The sequence below is a fragment of the Arvicanthis niloticus genome, chromosome X (genome assembly GCF_011762505.2).
Source record: "Arvicanthis niloticus isolate mArvNil1 chromosome X, mArvNil1.pat.X, whole genome shotgun sequence".
Classification (NCBI taxonomy): Eukaryota; Metazoa; Chordata; class Mammalia; order Rodentia; family Muridae; genus Arvicanthis; species Arvicanthis niloticus.
In genome coordinates, this window is record NC_047679.1 from 127,382,569 (window position 1) to 127,402,215 (window position 19,647).

Below are 19,647 nucleotides of genomic sequence, written 5' to 3' on the forward strand. Positions count from 1 at the left end.
TCTTGAGACTTCAGATTAATAATTTTCATCAGTTTTAAAAGTGCCTTGTCTTTCTGTAAAATATACATCTATAAAATTCTTACAATACAAATTTTAAATTACATATCATAATTTCTTCTACCATGTCCAACATGATTTTACACATTTCTGTGTATTTTCTTTCTGTTTTCCTATTTTTCAATTTTCTGATACTTATTCATTAGGTACTTAATCCTGTCTTCTGTTTTTATCTATCCATGAACTATGAATTTTAGATGTGCTTTTCTGTCAATGATTTCCAGTTGACTTTTATTTGCAGATGCCCAGTTTCTGTACAAATTATCTATCTTTTATCTGTTCTTCAACACAGTACCCATATGTGTGTTATATGTGTGTATGTGGTTTTATGTATATGTACATATGAGTGCATATGGAGGTCAGAGGTTAACACTAGGTGCCTTCCTTCATCATGAGACACATTACTCATTTTTAGTTAGAATTTCTTACTGGAACTCAGTATAGGCTCACCAATTGGCCTATATTGGCTGGCTACAGAGGGCCAGAGATTCAGCTGTCTCACAAGCAATCAGTCGTTCCATACTAAGATTATGAGTGTGTACTACCACATATTGCTAACATTTGAAAGTCCTTGTCCATAAACTCCGATAACATGCCTCTCTATGTATGGTGTTATTTACCTTTTACATCTTGTTTTAAGAACATATGTCACTACTCATTCATATCTAATGATTTCATTTTATTTAAGTTCAAACATGGTTAATAAAGAGTTTCCTGGTGGAAGCCACATTGCTAATGCAGAGTCACCATTCTTCCCCAGCTGTGCAGACAGTGTGCAAGACGTATTCCTTTATTTCCATAAAGGATTAAGATGGATTTAATGTGACTCTATTCTTCCCTTATAATTAGATCTCTAAATTTTAAAACTGATAGCTTGATGAATGCTCTCTTTCTCCACACTTCCTCCCCCCTCCTTCCTTTTTCTCTTTTAGCACTACAGAAAACTACAGAAAAGGCAATGTTTATTTTTAAAGTTGTTCATACTAGGTTATGGCTTCATTCTATGTCCATGGGATGAAATAAGAACAATCTGTGAATCACGGTGAGAACTAGCACACATTCCAGGGTTGAAGAACCATTTTATAAATGATTTATAAGAGAATCTTTCCTTTTTTTCAGATGTATTGCTACAATCCTTATCACTTCTGTTTGTTCTATGTTTGGTCAGTTTTTTTTGGGAGGGGGTTGTTAAGGTTTAATCATGAGAATAGTGAGCACCAATAAACAACTAAATCTTCTTGAGAAATGAAGATCATTTAGATCATTAGATCATGAGCCTAACTCATCAAGATGCTTGCCACCTTAACAGATAAGATGGTTTCTAGTCCTACAGAAGAAGTAAGAGATAAATGAATGTTCTTTCATACTTTTGCTGCTCTTGTCTCAGGAAGTGACTTTAACACTTTCCAAAAGCTGGTTTTGAATTATGGCTAGGCTGTTCTCTTTTCCCAAGTGTCCTTCACACCCCTCTCATCCTGTCCATGGTGCCTAGCTTTCCTACTCTTTCACTTTAAGCTATCCTTTGTACTCTTATTTTTCAGCCATTTTCTTTCATGAAGTTCCTTTCCAGGTTTTCAAGGAAAGTATCTCTGTCCCTTTTAGGCCCTGTCTTGTTGCTTTAATTGCTCTTGTATCTCAAGTCTTGCTCAGGCTCTCATGTCAGTGCGGTACAGTCTACTAATAAAGAGCATTTCTGACAGGTAATTTCAAGACAGGTCCTTTTTCAAACCTGCCACTCTGATTTTTAACACTACTTGTCTCATTTGAAAGCAAAATCATTAGGCTATTTCTTAGTTACTCAAGTTTTCTTTCTACTACACAACTAATTCATCAGGGCATCACTTTTATTACTATCACAGGTTAGTTGAGTTATTACTGCAAGAAAAATTTCAATAACCTCCATCAGCATATCTCACCTTAAACATTGCAATATAAATTTAATTGAACTTTTTATATTTTTCTCTATTAACAAGTTTCAAACCCCTAATAACATTTCTCTTTCAAAACAAGTAAGACAATATCAATCGTCAATTCAAAATATTCCACCTACTCCCTCTTTACCCACGAAATATAACTCAAGGCCCCTTAATTTTTTAGAAGACTCTGGAGGCTCTAGCTGAGTTTATATTCTCATCTCTACCTAGTGATTTCATTCTTATGCCTACTGGGCATCCATATGACTGCTATGGTGTTTATTGAGCAAGCCCAAATGCAACACTTACCCCTCTTAAAATCTTTTTCCTGAAATGCTACCTAGAACACTGTCTCCTCATAGGTCTACATAATTTGCCCCATTGCATATTATGTCACTTTTTAAACATTTTTAATTGATACATAATAAGAATAAAGAAAATGAGTTGTGCCTATAAGGATAAGATGTTTGTTGTCAAATAAACTGAAAACAGATTGGTCAGGATTACCTTATTAGAAAAAAAATTTACAGGTAAGAAAAATTGAGAAGATAGGTATCACAGTTATCACAATTAGGAGGAATAATATAGTGATGGATAACACAGCATTAACACTATAGCTTGCAAGCTATACAATTCAAAGTGCCTAATGGAAGATGTTGAATGCTCTTAGCACAAAAAAATGATACATATGGAAATAATAGATATGTTAGTTACCCTGAATTAAATACATATATTTATATATAATTATATATAGTTATATATGTAACACATATGTATGTATGTGTGTGTGTCTGGAATTTCATACCATATCCTACACACCTCTATAATTACTATGTATTCAGTGGATTTTTTCGTGTTTTTCCTTACTTTATATTGACTTTTACCCTATTTTTATTATATTTTACTATCACGTTTTTCTCAATAATAGAAGCTCCATCAGGCTACAGATTTTGTTTTATTAGTGAACACATTTCAAGCTCATAGAATAGAGGCTGTCACACAAGAGACAGTGTGTAAATATTTTAGAAACTAATGATTGATAAAATATGTCACATATAATTGAGACTTTTCAAATGAAATTTCTATTTCAATATCATTCAGTTGTGATTAATGCAGATTAATATATTACTCTGATAATAACTTACTCAAATACTCTTATGCTCATAACTGCTCTCAAGTATATTCAATTTTGATAGCTGTAGTTCACTTGTAAATGGACTCTATTTCTACTGTCTACTCTGTAAAAGTTAACAACAAATGGGAAAGACAGTATTTTAAAACACGAACAAATCTCTACAGCTGTCACTCCTATTAACCATCTACTGTTAGGAACTGAATATTAGTAAGTGGAGATGCAGAGAAAATGAACATTTTAAAAATGTATGACATATTCTCTTGCCCTTAGGAAGCTAACATTTTTTATTTATCCTTGCTCTGTCCTCTGGCAAAGGACAAATGTTGAAGTTTCCATCTAATGATAGAAATTACACTGAAATAATGGAATAAGATTTGTTCCAGGGTGGGTGTTAAAAGCCAAGTCTACCACTCTTGATCAGTTAGTACTACTTGACCCCATTCTCCTGACCCACTCCATACCAGCAAGGATTAAAATCAGTATTAAGAACTTCTTAGGAATATATTGCATTTCCTTTTAAACAGATCAGACAAACAAAACTCAGAAAATACATACAGCTTCCAAACTTCAGTGGGCAGGCATGCACATCCATGGGAAAATCTTCTAAATGCATTGGACATTCAGCATGTATTGTTAACCTAAAAGGAAGGAGAACAGCCAAGATAAATTTTATTAAACATGAAATTCTATTTGTACTCAACAACAGTGGAGTATTTCTAAGAATACCATGGTGTTTTGTTTATTTTCACTGAGAATAAAACCTGTGTGCTAACAAAGGTTAAATTATGTGAACTAGGGAGTTTCTCAAAGCAGCAGCCAATATTGCTTATTTTTGGTTGAAGCTGATATGAATACCACCTTACCATCTTTAGAATATATATATATATATATATATATATATATATATATATATATGTAAATTTGGCCTAATGGTACTTTCTTAGCTACCTTTCAATAAGCATAGAAACAGCAGGTCCTATCTGACTCATTTACTTCTGATCACAGCTTCATCATTTCAGAAAGACTATTATATTATTATTCAGCAGGCTATTATATGAGTTAACCAATTTAAAGAGTGCATAATGAGGGAGAGAGGTATAGAAAGAATATATTTGCTATGATAACTAACAGAAAGAGAAAAAATAAGCCATTGCTGTAGAACATACAAACATGCACATTACACATTCATACCACTCCCAAAAATATAAAAGCAGTAGAGGAAATCAGAAACCTCAAAGTTCAAATCTGAAGAACTTTGAAAAGATCATAAATAGAAAATATCATGTATAAATTATTCAATGAAAATAATGATGAAGTATTACTTGTCATATTTATATATTCATTTCTTTGCATTAGTATGTCAAAATAATCCATTTTAATGTTTCTGTATGAATTCTTGCCCGTCTTTTGAGGTTGATCTGTCATTGGCCCCAACTTCATTCTTATGTGTGGGCGTATGAGTGAATATATGTATACATAAATAATGCCTACACAGTAAACATTTAGACTTGCTTGGGATCTGGCATCAACAGGTTATTACTCTTTAGTCTTTATAACTCCTGAATATATGTGAGACAGTTTCTGTCTTGCTCATGGTATTTTAATAAACTGAGAAGCTGGTCAACAATTAGAATTTTGTTCAGTCTTTCAATAGCTTCCCCTTTACACAGGCATTTTTGCTCGTGACTTTATAGGACCCAAAATTTCCATGGGACCATAATTCCTGATTAATAGAATATCAACAGATCAAAGAAAATAATTTGTCTTGTTTCATGTCAAGGCAATAGAGAGAGGCATGTAAGGAATCCAATATACAGAGTCTCTCCATTCATTATTTTCCCTAACCATAGTGCTACTGTAATAGTGTGAGCTAATAAAATATAAGCAGTTGGTAATTGTCAGGACACTGTTGTCCAATATTGCTCCAGTTTGGTTGGAACATGTGAAATACCAGGAAACATTCATATTTAGAGTCAAATTTTAGATGTTCTTACATCTAGGAAGAGCTAGGAGGTTCAATGTGTAATTATTATCATTACAAGTATAAATTGCTAATAAGTTGAGGTATTCATAGCATTTTACAATTTCTAAAACACATTCAAATTGGGTGATTCCATTCAGGTCTGCTCCTAACACTTGTGTCACAGGGATTCTGGTTGCCTGGAACAAAAGTGGATGTTCCCACTAACTGCTCTCCAACGCCTGCATGATGGCCTTGTAAGAAATATATTGTAAGCATCATTATCATCTGTTTCAGAGAGAAGAATCCAAAGAGTTTATGTGATTTGCTTAGAAACAGGCAACATGGAAGATAGGAGCAAGGCTAGAGCTCTTGCTACATTTGTTACCCTCTATACATTAGCTTATGGGAAATGTATTAGTAATGTAAGAAATGCTTTATTTACCTGGGGCTACCTTTGGATAAACATTTCCTATAAATAAGGTGGTCGTGGTAAAACATGAAGAAAATATGGAAAAATAAGATACTCATAGGCCACAATTATTGTTCTCAGAGAAACTGGTATAGGAGGAGAAAAATAATAATTACCTATTTGCTTAACACATTAATATAGAGTAGTAATTGTGAACATTAGCCTGAATATCCTATTTGTCTTTTCTTTTGCAGAAAGAACCAAAGAAAATAACACAGCATAGTCTGGCTAATGACAAACTCTGCCGACACATAGGCAGGCTTTTTCTTCTTTACTCAGGTGGGATGGACAAGAAATGGATAGAAAAGCAGATAAGAAAGTTATTATAGATCAGTTCTGTTCCTAATCAGAAATCACTACCATTGCATCCTGCCTTTATAATCTATTTGTTGTGGTCTTATTCTCTACATCCAAAAGGCTGCTGGGACATAAAATAATTTCCGCTTGACATTACTCATAAGAGGCACTATCTTGGAAATAATAATGTAAGTGGAGAGAAGGAACACAATTTTCTTTATTAAATCCTCATGGAAAGTTTTCTGTATCCAACAGGAGGAATAGGTTTCTCTGTGGAATATATTTCTCTTGTCTCTGCTTCTGTGAATTGTGAAGTAACCCTTTATACTTTAAAAAAAATATCAGATTGGTAAATATTACAGGCTGGTTTAAGAATTGAGGTTTTCTCCAAGACACCTGAACATTTTGTAAGTATCCAAAAGATTAGTTAGAACTTTAAAAGTTATTGTCATCATCTAGTTCTAACCTTTGTTGCAAAAATGACATACTGAAATAAAAGCCATGTAGGCATTTGCTAAAGGGCACACACCTAGATGCACTTATTGTCTAGGAAGAATTTGAGAAATGTATACAGCCAGTCCCAGCAAAACTGATAAAGTTTTCTTAAAGGTACAGAGAAAATTGAAGAAGTCTTATGTTCAAACTTCAAATAGAAGGCCTTAGGAAACAGGATTAACCAAGATAGACTAGAAATGGTAAGCAAGATAAAGTAAAAAATGCATTGTGAAGAATATTATCCATGCTAAAATACAAACTATTGTTTTTGGAATTCTACTGAACTTGTATTTTTGATGTAGACTTTTTTTCAGTTTTTATGTAAATTTTTTTCTTAAATCTTTTATGGATTTTAAAGAATTCCATATATGAGTACTATGCTTACCTCACTTGTATCCCTCTTATGTCTGTCCAACTTCCTCCCGAATTTATGAACTTTTCTTTCATTATTAATATTACAGACACAGCTGGGCTGTGGTGGCACACACCTTTAATCCCAGCACTTGGGAGGCAGAGGCAGGCGGATTTCTGAGTTCGAGGCCAGCCTGGTCTACAGAGTGAGTTCCAGGACAGCCAGGACTACACAGAGAAACCCTGTTTTGAAAAAACAACAAAAAAAAAGTATTACAGACACTATCAATCCATGTATCTATCTATCCATTGATCTATCAAGTATGTATTATGTATTCATGCATGTATCTGTCTGTCCATCCATCTATCCCAACACAACCTTCTCCAGGGATAAGTCCCCTGATAGATTATCCACTCCTAAGTGATGAGCCCTACAGAGGTATGCTACATATATGAACAATACTTAATATCTTAGCAGGTTGCACTGCCTAGAAGTTTTTAATGGAATTTTCAAAAAGAAAAAAAAAAAGATCAGAGACTCTTCAAAGTACAACACTGATATCATAGGATTTCCACCATGATCTGGGATTTTGGCTGCTTTGTTTTCTATGTAAATACCAAGGAGTGATAATCCAGGAGACTCTTTCCTTTAAGGGAGGCAGAGACAGATGGGAATTCAAAAGCTTTTAAAGTCACATCACAATGGGTATGTCCACAAAACCCCTGCAACCCTCATTGTTAAAATGCCCTCATTTTACTTGCATTGAGGCACTCTGGTTCCTTTGTAGACCAATCCTTTGCTTGAAGCAGATTTTTTAATGCCACCACAGTAATAAATCCATGTTGTTATTGCCATGGACTCCTGACTTGCCACTGTGTTAAGAGAAGGTTCTCTGTAATCCCATATGTGTTCAGAATGGAAGTCTATGTCTACTCAGAGTCTAGAATTATCCTACCATACGTTCCTCTCTCATTTATCTTCAGAATCTGTGCTGTTGAAGTTGTGTCCTGTCTACTCAGAACATTCTTTAATTTTTCTTTTGCCATCTTGACTTTATTTAGTATAGACTACATTTTGAACTAGATATTAGCCATTCAACCAGGGAAACAATCCAAATGAACAGATTGTTAATTAAATTCAGTCTGATGTGGAGTTTTTGTGTTTCAGAAATCTTCTTTGCACTTCCTTTCATCTTGGACTAAGTCATTTCTAAAGGAGACCTGCATTGAATGAACTCTGCTCAGCTTCCTACTGCTCGCCCTATAGACAATGAACTTTATCAGTTTTTCTTTCTCTTTTATATACAATACCATAGGTTTTATATTTCTATGTATTGTCTATTTTCTTTATTTACTATAGGTTAGGGAATTTTGTCTATTTTTTATGCATGCCAAGAGCTAGCACACTAAATTATTTGATTGTTTTTAATCCACAAAGGTATATATTTCTATTAAAACCTTGAACTGAGGGGTTATCAGTCAGACAACATGGTTCTAGAAAACTGTGATTTATTTGTAGTATAATATCTGTCTTTCTCCCCAATGAATTTTTATCTTTTCACTTTTCCTCCCTCACATAATATATCCTAATTATGGTTTTCCTTCCCTCTACTCATCTCAGTCCCTTCCTGGGGTCCCCTCCCATCCAAATCCAAACTTTCTGTTTCTCATTAGAAAATAAACTAGCGTCTGAGGGATAATAGTATGATATGATATGATATGATATGATATGATACAAAACTAAGACATCACAATTGGACAGAACAAATAGATAGAAGAAAAAGAGCCCAACAGAAGGTAAAAGAAATAGAGACCCACTTGTTCACATACTCCAGAATCCCATAAAAACACTAAACTGGAAACCACAATATATATGCAAAGGACCTGTGTGTATATATACATTTTGTTTTATATATGTTTTATTATATATGTTTTGTAATATATGTTACATGTATGTTTTTATATAACACAGAGATGGCTTTTATTATATAATTTATATAATTTTATTATATATACTAAAATAAAATAAAAATAAAGATAAAATTAAAAAGGAAAAGCCTTTTTAATATGACATTATGAGACAAGGAACCTCCAAAGATGCCATTGACTTAATTTTCTTTTCTTTTTTTTATATTTTATTTACATTTCAGATGCCACCCCCTTTCCCCATTTCTCCTCCCTAGAAAACCCCTATCCCATGCCCCCTTTTCCTTTTTGCTTTTATACAATTTTTTAAAATGTTAATCAAAGGCTTTATAAGTTTGGTAATGCTCAATCAGAAGTATAACCCAATACCCAACCTAGATATATATAAACTGTCTTTGACTGGTGGAGACACATGAACATCTGCCTCCATGCCCCCCTCTCTTTCTCTCTCTCATCACCTAGCTTCTCCTCTCCTTCATCTTCTCCTCTCCTTACTCCTTCTCTTCCTGTCAGTGTATCTTCCCCCCTTAGCTCCTCCTACATATCACCCTTCCTGTTAAAGTAAATCTTTTCTCTCCAAATACAGTTAGAGCATAATTATGCCTATTTGTACCAGTGAGGTACAAGATAGTCCTAATACCCAGTCTATCATTTTGTTGACTAACCAGAACCTCTGTCATCTCTCCTAACTAAAACACTTAGTTTTGAACCTGGCTTTTTTCTTGGCTTTAGAATGAATGTCAGCTGAAAACCATCCATGCAGATCTTTTCTCTCAGAGTAAATAGCCAGGATTGGCTATGAGACTATAGGTCTTCAAATCCGTCAGAAATCCAGAATGACTGAGTTAACTGAAATTATGGGAAGCACAAAGCATAGCTTCTAAAACTTAGCCAATTTATAGAGACCGCTGAACACCTGGAAAGCCCCTATACTACAGAACGTTGGAGCATCAAATCTTCAGCCTTCTGGCCCAGAATGATCTGACAGACCTTAGTGCTACAGAATTATTAAGGGCTGATTACTCTGTCTAGGCAGATATAATCAGTTGACTATTCTGCAAGTGTGTCCTTTTCTGGACAGTAATTTGTCTGTAGATGGAAAGAGGCAATTCTTGCCTAGTCGCTGTCACCGCACAACTGGAGTAACTCCAAGGATGCTCAATTTCTTCTTAGAATCCACGACAGGAAGCTGTCAGGAGCAGACAGGTCTCTAATCAAAATGAACATTAATATATAAATATTTGTAGCGTCAATTCTATGGACTTCTGATGTTTTGAAAACAACTATCCATGTAAGGTAACCTGGACTGTTGTCTGTTCACTCCTCTTAGCTATTTCTAAATAAAATATGGAAAACACCCTAACAATAAACTCAAAGCCATGAATTTGCTATAGTCCCTTAACTCATAGGCTAACCGTCCCAAATCAGTTTAAAAAGTTAAAGAAGGACTGGGTCTAAGCCTTGTATTCCTAAATGTGTTATACAGGCACAATGCCTATGAGAGTATCAATATTCATCTCACTTTTATATCAATAAGAACCTCATACCAATGAAAACCTTAAATTTGAAATCAAAGTAAATTTTGTACCATTTAAGAAATTATAACTTCATCTTGATAATAACTATACATATTTCTACCAATAGGTTATGGCTATGCAATAAGTCCTAGCTAATCCTCCCTGTTCCAACAAAACCACTACTTTTCCCTAGAAAGACAGACCAATATTAACCACCTTAGTCCCCAAGCCCAGGGAATAGGGGTGCTGACTCTTCTTTAATTTCTTCAAGCTGATTATGGGCTTTTAGATATTAGAAGAGGGGTGGGGGGAAGAGTAAATTGATAAGCCTCTGACGCTGTGCATTGACTTAATTTTCTATCGGCCATCTACTGTTCGGCATGCAGCCTACACTTAAAATTCATTTCTCCAGGGAGAGTCCCTTGGAGGAAACTAATTTTTATTTGAGAGTGGCTGTCAACTGGAACTACCTTTCAGGTTAGTATAAGGTATGTGTCCATTTCTCCTTTCAGCTCTAGGACTCCATATGCTCCAGACCTTTGCCAGCCCTGTGTATGCTGCCTCAGTCTCTGTAAGTTTACATGAAAGGAGATCTTGTTATATTATACTCTTGGTGTCCTTCATCCTCTCTGGCTCTTAGATTCTTTCTGCCTTTTCTTCTGCAGGGCTCTCTGAGCCCTGGGGGGGGGGGGGGTGTTGATACAGACATGCCATTTAAGACTGAGTCTCTCACTCTCTGCATAATTTCTGATCGTGGGTCCCTGCATTTGTTCCCATTTGTTGCAGAAGGAAGCTTCTCCAATGATAGCTGAAGGCATTGATCTATGATTATAGCAGGATGTTGTTCGGAACCATTTTATTGCTCCTTTTATATTTTTATTTTACTATACATGAAATTAATGTGTGTGTGTGTGTGTGTGTGTGTGTGTGTGTGTGTGTAAACAGAAGTACTTGGTTTTGCTGTAGGTCCTTGGGCTATATAGTTCTTGATCACCCAGTCAGTTCCATCAAGTAGAATGGACCTTAAATCAAACCACATATTGGTTGGTTACTCCACACATGCTTTGTGCTGTTGGGAGCCGACTTTAGTAGAAAGCAGCCAGATCAACTTTGCAGCCATCTGGAACCATATACCCTGATGAAAGACTTGGTTTTCAAAAGCCTATAACAGCTGAAGCACACTCTGATAAATATATTGTTTATCCCACATAGCTTGTTTTGCTGTTTAGTGACCCCAGCTGTATGGTGCACATGGTAAAGTGTTTTCACCTGTGTTCTCCTGCTTGTGTTTATAAATACCCCAGATTTCCTTCCAATAAAGGGAGACAGGACGAAAATTAAGACCTGATCACACACCCTGTCTTGTCTCTATTCTTCGCATCACTTGCCCCTCCATCCACTCTCTCTCTTTCTTGACCAGAGCACTTAGCCCCAAAGCATTGAGGCAGAGTGTGGACCTCAACATTGTGCCACCATTTCCCTAGCATATCTTTCAGGCATGACACCATTGTAGATGGTGTCTATATTGATGCTTATGCTTTTCCTTTGGTAGTATACAGAGAATCTTCCTGTACCAAAGATGCTAGTACATAAGGATAAATGGTCTATGTAGGTACCAGTTGAACTTCTCCAGGTTCAATAATTTTAGGTGTTGTCTTCAGCCATGGAGCCTTGCTGTCAATTTTTGGAGAGCAACCTCTATTCTTTGCATCATCCTGGGTTGTTTAGGGGTTCCCATGGGAACCCTTTGTCCAACAACTCAATTAGATGCAACCCAATCCCAATACTGGAAGCTTCATTTGGGACTTGGTCTCCTTCATTATTTGTTGGTTTCACTTAGATCACCTTCATATATAGATATATTTTAGAAAGCTTCTACTCTATTAGGCTTCAAATGCCCCTGAGTTTTATCTATCTTTCCCTGCAATCCCTCTCACCCCCTTTCTTCTTGATCCTCCTGTTCAAGCACCCCCAATTCATCCATAACCTTATCTATTTCTCTTTCCTAGGGAGATCTATCTGCCTCCAGTCCCTTACTCTTATTCCTCTGTAGTTCTATAGATTGTAGCTTGCTTATCATTGACTTAAGACCTAATATACACCTACAAGCAAACACATATCTGTCTTTCTGATGATGAATTACCTCAGTCAGAATGATTTCTTTTCTAGTTCCAGCTATTTACCTAAAAATTTCATGATTTCATTTATTTTAATGTGAGAGTGATAGTCAATTGTATAAATATACACATCTTCTTTGTCTATTCATTTGTTGATGGACATTTAAGTTGCTTCCAATTTCTGGCTATTATGCATACAGCAGCAATGAACATGGTTGAACAAATGTCTTAGTGGTAGTATGAAGCAGGTTTTGGGTTATGTTTCCCCCAAAGGTGGTAGCTGGATCTTTAAGTAGATCAATTCCCATCTTCCTTAGAAACCACTACACTGATTTCCATAGAGGCTGTACAAGTCTGCCCTCCCACCGACTGTTGATGACTGTTCTGTTTACTCCAAGTTCTCCCAAGCATAAACTGTCACTTGTTTAATTGATATTAGCCACTCAGGTGGGTGTAAGATGAAATTTCAATGTAATTTTGATTTGCATTTCCCTGCTAACTAAAGATGTTGAACATTTCTTTAATATTTTCTCAGTCATTTGAGTTTCCTCTTTTAAAAATTCTCTGTTTAGGTCTGTACCTTATTTTTAAATTGAGTTATTTTATCATGATATCTAGTTTTTGAGTTTGTTATGTATTTTGGATATCTGCACTCTGTCTGATGGAGGAGGATTGATTTTTTTTCCATTTTTTTTTTGGCTGCTCCTTTGTCCAAATGATGGTGTCCTCTGCAATGCAGAAGCTTTTCAGTTTGATGATGTCCCATTTATTAATCACTGATCTTAATGCTGGTGCTGTATTCTGTTCAGAAGTCTTTTCCTGTACCAAAGAGCTCATGGATATTCCCCAGATTCTCTTCTATCAGGATCAGTGTATCTGGTTTAACATTAAGGTCTCTGATATTTGGAGTTGAGTTTTATGCAGGGTGATAAATATGGATTTATTTGGATTCTTCTATGTAAAGATATTCAGATTGCCCAGAACCATTTGGTGAACATTCTGTCTTTTCTCCAGTGTGTAATCCTGGCTGCTTGATCAAAAATCAGGCATTCGTGGGTGTGTGAATTTATGCGTGAGTCTCTGATTTCATGCCATTGATCAATGAGTTTGGTTATGTGTGAATATCATGCTATTTATATTACTATAGTGCTATAGTGAAACATGAAATCAGGGCTGGTGATACCTACAGCAGTTCTTTTATTATTTAGGAGTGCTGGGTTGTTTTATCTACACTGAGTTTTTGTGATTCCCTATAAAGCTGAAATTTTTTCTTTCAAGATCTGTAAAGAATTGTGTTTGGACATTGATGGAGATTATATCAAATCTGTAGATTGCTTTTGATGGAATGGCTGTTTCTATCATATTAATGCATATTAATCCTTGTACATGGGTATCTTTCCATCTACTGATATCCTGTCCAATTACTTCAAGTAGATTATTATCTTAATCTAGTTCCATTATCAATCAGTGTCTTTCCTAGAATTTCAGATAAAGAAAAGCCTGAAAGAATGCACATAACTTAATTCTCCCAGTGATTTTATATATGAGATAAAAAGGAAGAAACATCCAAAATTACCCAACATATCAGATTCCCGACTCAGTGTTGCACTCAGTGCATGATTATAAATCATCTCTCATCTAAACAATGAAGCTACAGCAGGGGCTTGCTATCATTTTGCTCACTTAGAGCTTGCATTTGGCTATAGGAAGAAAAAATGGATAAAATAGTAAGTTAGCTATATTGTATACTAAAAGATGCTATGCTCTAGGGGAAAATACAAAGACTTATATGTTAAGTATGGGACATGAATTCATTTGAGGGAGAGGAGCATGAGTAAGAGACAGGGAAGATGAGCAGTGAAAGCAGAAAGAGCAGCAGATGCAGATGGTCTTAGGTAAAACTGTATCTGTTTTCCTCCAGAAAGAACAAGAAAGCGTCTATATATGTATTAGAGAAATTAAGTTGAAAGATTAATAGAATATAAGTTTTGAGAGGAAAATGTGGGGCTGGATTATATAATACCTTCTAGGACATTGAAATTTTAACAGGTAAAATATGGAGGCATTGGAAGAGGTTCAGTATAAATGTGACTCAATTTCACTAATAGTTGAGGATCACAGTGGTAGCTGTGCAAAGAACAAATTAAACTAAGACAAGGGTAAAAGCAAGGAGATGAAATTTTCAATAGCCATCATGATTTAAAACTCTCAAAATCTGGGAATAAAAAGGCAATTTTCTCAAGTGATAAATGGACTAAATTGCTCAGCCTGAAGATCTGACAACACTTTCTGCTCATTTTTGTTCAGTTTTTATTAAAGATTTTGGTGATTCCAAGAAAGAAGAAACTGTGGGTGTGGAGTTTTCACTGGTGATGGTTTTTTCAACTATAAATATATTAAAATATTACTTATGTACTTTAAGAAAATTAATTGCCTGGCATTTAAATTGTATTTTAAGAAATATATCTAAAAATTCGGCAATATAAATAACCAAGGATAAAAAAATTGGAAAATAAAAATGAAAACTCACTTTATTTGAAGTAACAAGCTCATACTTCTATATATAATTAAGATGCCACTCTGACCAAACTGCTCTACAAATTCAAAGCAAACACCAAAACAGTGAAATGATAAATGCTGTTTAGAAGATAGACAGAAAATGGAATTCTGATCCCCCATTGGAAGCATGCAAGTTAGTACAACTATCATCATAAACTGCATGGAGGGTCTTCAAAAGTTAAAAATGTAATTGCCATATGTGCCACCTACACCAACCAGTTCTGAATATTCAGCTTTAAAAACTAAAAGCAATACACTAAAGAGCTATCAACATACTCATCTGGGGCAATATCATGACCCATGACACTAGTCCCAATACCCAAGTTGCAGAATCAGTATAGGTGTTCACAAATGGAAAAAAAAGATAAGAGAAAGTGCTGTAACATACAATTGAGTACTGTTCAATGGCAAAAAGAATGAAATTTTGTCATTTTTTAGAGAAGTGGGTAGAACTGGAGAATAACAAGGTAAGATAAATAAGCATGACCTTCACTTAAAATAGATGCATAGACAAATGGTACAAAATAGAGAACACAGAAATAAATTTATATATTCATTGTCAATTGATTTTCATCAAAGATGCCAAGAACACAAAGAAAAAAATGCCATTCTTCTCAGGAGAAGATGTTATGAAAACTGCACATCCATATACAGAAAAATTAAACTACATTATTATACAACACACAAACATAAAGTCAAATCTAATTAAAAGCATAAGCATAATACATAAAACTATGGCTTCAGAAAGCACGAGGGGAAGCTCCGTGCCATTTATTATATACAATGACTATTTGGACATGGCCTTAAAAGCACAGGTAAAAAACCAAAAACAGATTAATTGGCTTAGAACATTTTAAAAATTACCACATAGTTTAAAAAAAAAAAACAACAAAGAAAAACAACCAGTCAACACAATAATGAGTGGGAGAAAATATCTAGAATCATACATCTCACAGTGGCTTAATCCAAAAGTATGATGAACCAAGCCAACGTAATAGCAAGAAAATACAACTAATAAAGTATGATGGACTCAAATACACATTTCTCCAAAACATGGCCAACAGGTGTAGGTGGAGCTGTTCAATATCACTAATCAGGGACATGCAAATTAATACCATAATTTGCATGGAGGGATGGCTGCTGTACCAGCCTGGCAACCTAATTTCAATCACTGGGACCCACAGGTTGGAAGGACAAAACCAAGGTGGCCTCTGACCTCCACATGCAGGATTATAGCATGGTACATGTGTTTCTCTTGTGTACTCTCCTCTCTCTACATATGCAGACACTTTTTAAATAGTAAACAAAATATTACAATCATATTGTACAAGAATAACTTTAGTTAATAATACATTAGTTAATAACACATTAGAAACTTGAAAGTTGTCAAGTAGAATCAATACTATCATCATGAAATAAGGAAGGTATTGACTTGATAATTAGCTTGATTTAGCCAATTCCCGGTGTAAACCTATATAAAAACAATATTTTTTTATATGCCACAAATGCAAGCAAATTTTATTTGTCAATTTACAAAATCATACCCTAAGATTTAAAACCCATTTCTGCTGACTAGAACGCACATAATGTGACTTGCTCACTAGCATATTTACAGATGCTAGTTAAAGGTCTAGGACTGAATTTTATCAGGAAGGAGAAATTGAAGATTCAGAAGAATCTAGATTTAAAAAGGAAGATCCACCACACTGGCTTAATGTATTTGTACAACCTTAAGATATGAGTGATATTAAACACTTCATCTATTTCCCACAGCACAGGAAAGCTTATACACCAGACAAAAGATATATGTATCAACATCTCAAAAGTAAAACCCTCAAAGTGAAAAGGAAAAGAGACTTAGGGAGAAAGGAAGACAAAAAATGTAACAGTTTGGGGCATTTATATTCTTATCACTAAGCTAAAGAGTCTTAAGTAATTAATTTCTATCTCTTGGGATTAAGATGAATTGGTGGTGACTTGTTTATTTAGTGTCCTATGCCATCCTCCCTGGAAACACAGTTTCAGAATGAATACACATATGAGAGATTCTACTTACTATGGTATTTACTGGATATTTCTTTTTATCATTCATGCAAAGACTAACTATTTTCTTTGTATTTATCATACTATGTTTTGATTTTTATAGAATTTAAGGGTAGGTGCATATGTTTTGTCTCTTGAATTAGATTGAATATCATGTGGAAACCATTTGATTTTATATTGTAATGTACTCAAAAGCACTAACACAGTGAGATAAAACCAAGCCCCAAACTATAGAATCTGGTTCAGAACTCACTATACTCTCTTCTTGTCCTCTCGAAATTCCTATGTTGGAACTTACAACACAATAGTGATTGTTGGTGGTACATTTCAGAGTTGATTAGGTTATAGGGGCTCTTCCCCTCATAAATTTAATTAGAACCATTATAAATTAGACCAGAAGAAACTTTGTTGGCAATTGTGATTAGGTAAGAACACAGCAAGAAGGCATTATCTTCAAAGTGTATAACTTAGGGAAGACAACAAATTTGTTGGAGCCATGATCTTGAACTTCTAATTCTCCAGAACACTGAGCAATAAATTTGGCTGCCTATAAATTACCTGCAGCAACATTTTTGTTCTAGCTGAGGCAATTAAGACTGTGGTCATTTGCCCTTGTCCCAAGTGCAGAGATCCTGTAGAAATGAGGTGCATGTCCTCGTGACTTGATAATAACTCTGGCCTTGCTAAGGCACTGCCCTTTTCAGTACCTTCCTTACATTACAAACAGTAGTGTTCATCATGCAGAATGCTGTGGAGATAGCCACAACATTTTTATATCTTAAAATGTCCATGCTTACTTAATTTACATGCCATTTATTTGAGCTATAGAATTAATGTAGATGGGAATGAATCAACTAGATTATAGTTGCTATGGGAACATTTGAATGATTCCTAGAATTTTGCTAAGTAGAGACACAAATTAAGCAAAACACTAGAGAAAACTCAAGTGTAAAAATGCCTGGGATGACTTAAGTCCCAAATATTAAAGAATATAAATAATATATATCAATATATGTGCATGTCCTAACTGTTTGACCAGGAGACAGACCTGCTAAGAGTAAACCTAGGAGGTCCCAGTTTAAACTCCACAGGATAAGGGCGTGTTTGGAATTCAGTGTGAGCCCCATTGTAGACAATCTGTCAACTAGGCCTTTTGTAAATGAAACAATGTGCTCTGTGCTCAGAGCAATGTTATTTCTAAGATCAAAAAGATAGGCAATACTATCTAGAATGCACTTGAGTTACCAGGCTGACTATTTTTGCAAGCATGGACTAAAGGGCAGGATCTGGGATTTATGGTGCAAAAGAAAGGATAGAAAATCAGTAATAGCCATTATCAGTACAGGATGAGTCATTTGAAATATGCCCTCCCATACACCCAAACCAAGCTACGCATTAGTCACCAGAATCCCAGTTGTCTGCAGACTAGCCATTAAATCCTTAAGCTAAAGACAAGAGACTCAGTGCATGGGCAGAAAGGCCATCCACCTTACCACTGATTGTAGCCTTCAGAGGGAATGCATTTGAGCTCAAGAACTACCTCAGAGGTGTAACTCTATCCTTATTTTCTGATGCTCCTGCTTTCCTTCATTCTCTATCCATCTGCAAATACTTACAATTTCACAGAAGGATGTGTCCATCTTTGTCCCCTGCCTAAATGCCTATTCTTTCTATATATAACCTTTAAATCTCCTTCAAATCTTTGCTTGAATACTGATTATGCCATGATACTTTATTAATGTCATATGAACATCATGATTTCCTCCAGTTCCAAGAGATTCTAGAGTACTTTGTTCAAATATTATAATCCTTGATATACATGTTTCTAAGTATCTGTATGTGTAGCATCTGACAGAAGAATTTCTGTTTGTTATGGTAACATCCCTAGGATACTGGTTGACACATAGCAAATCATTGTTATGTGCTTCTTCATGTGTAGTTTGATACTGCACTCAGCACACAGAATCATTTGTGACTGATTTCTGCCCTTTATTCATTCTTTCCTCATTCTAAGCTCTCTAGATCCCCAAATAAGCTACCACATCTCTTCTATGTTCTTGTTGCTGTTCATTAGAGGCTCACTAAATGTGGTTCAAAGAATAAGGAACTACAGCTAGAGTCCCCTAGTGCAAAAGCCATTATTAAAAAAAAAAAAAAGGCTAAAAAAAAAAAAGGCTGTGTGAAAGAAAATTATCAATGCTTGGTTGACTTGATTACATTAAATTTCATACCACTTAAAATCTTGTCCAAATGCTTTCTCTGGTTCCTGGTCATTTCAGAGGCATTCTCTATAATGAAAATTCAAATGCAAGGTATTTTTTACTTCTAAACTAGAAAGAGAGGAGCGTTGCTATTAAAGTTTAAGGGAGAGACTTCCTGGCATCATGCAGTGTTTAACATTCAAACAATCTATCTTTAACACATCCCAAGTACATTAGCACAACTGACCCAAACATACAAAGTATAAAAGAAGGAATCATCATCTCAGCATGATAGATATCGTCTCTCAGTTGGTTCAAAACACTGCTTTCCTCTTGATGACTCAACATGGAGACAGCAGTGACTATTTCCTTTGTTTTTCAGCTAAATATAGGAAACTATTACTGCATAGCACATCACATAAAACACACTTTGAACAATATATTTTATTTTACAAACCCCACTGTGTGAAAGCTCACTTGGTTTCCAGACTTGCACTTCCCAATGCAGCTTATCATGTCTAACTCATATTCATTACTTAAAGGTGGTCCTCAAGCATCACTGTATTTCAAGTAGTGGTACACAGTACTGTGAGAGGAAATCTGC

General features: G+C 35.2%; 1 protein-coding gene across 3 annotated transcripts in view; it reads right to left on the bottom strand.

Annotated features, from left to right (window-relative positions):
* The window catches only part of Gabra3 (gamma-aminobutyric acid type A receptor subunit alpha3), a 213,674-nt gene that overhangs the window by 41,510 nt on the left and 152,517 nt on the right, over positions 1-19,647 (bottom strand). For all 3 annotated transcript variants that reach the window (XM_034484920.1, XM_076918611.1, XM_076918610.1), the window contains one exon: positions 3,661-3,743. In XM_034484920.1, the coding sequence (XP_034340811.1) occupies positions 3,661-3,743 (83 nt within the window). The remainder of the gene's footprint in view (positions 1-3,660; positions 3,744-19,647) is intronic.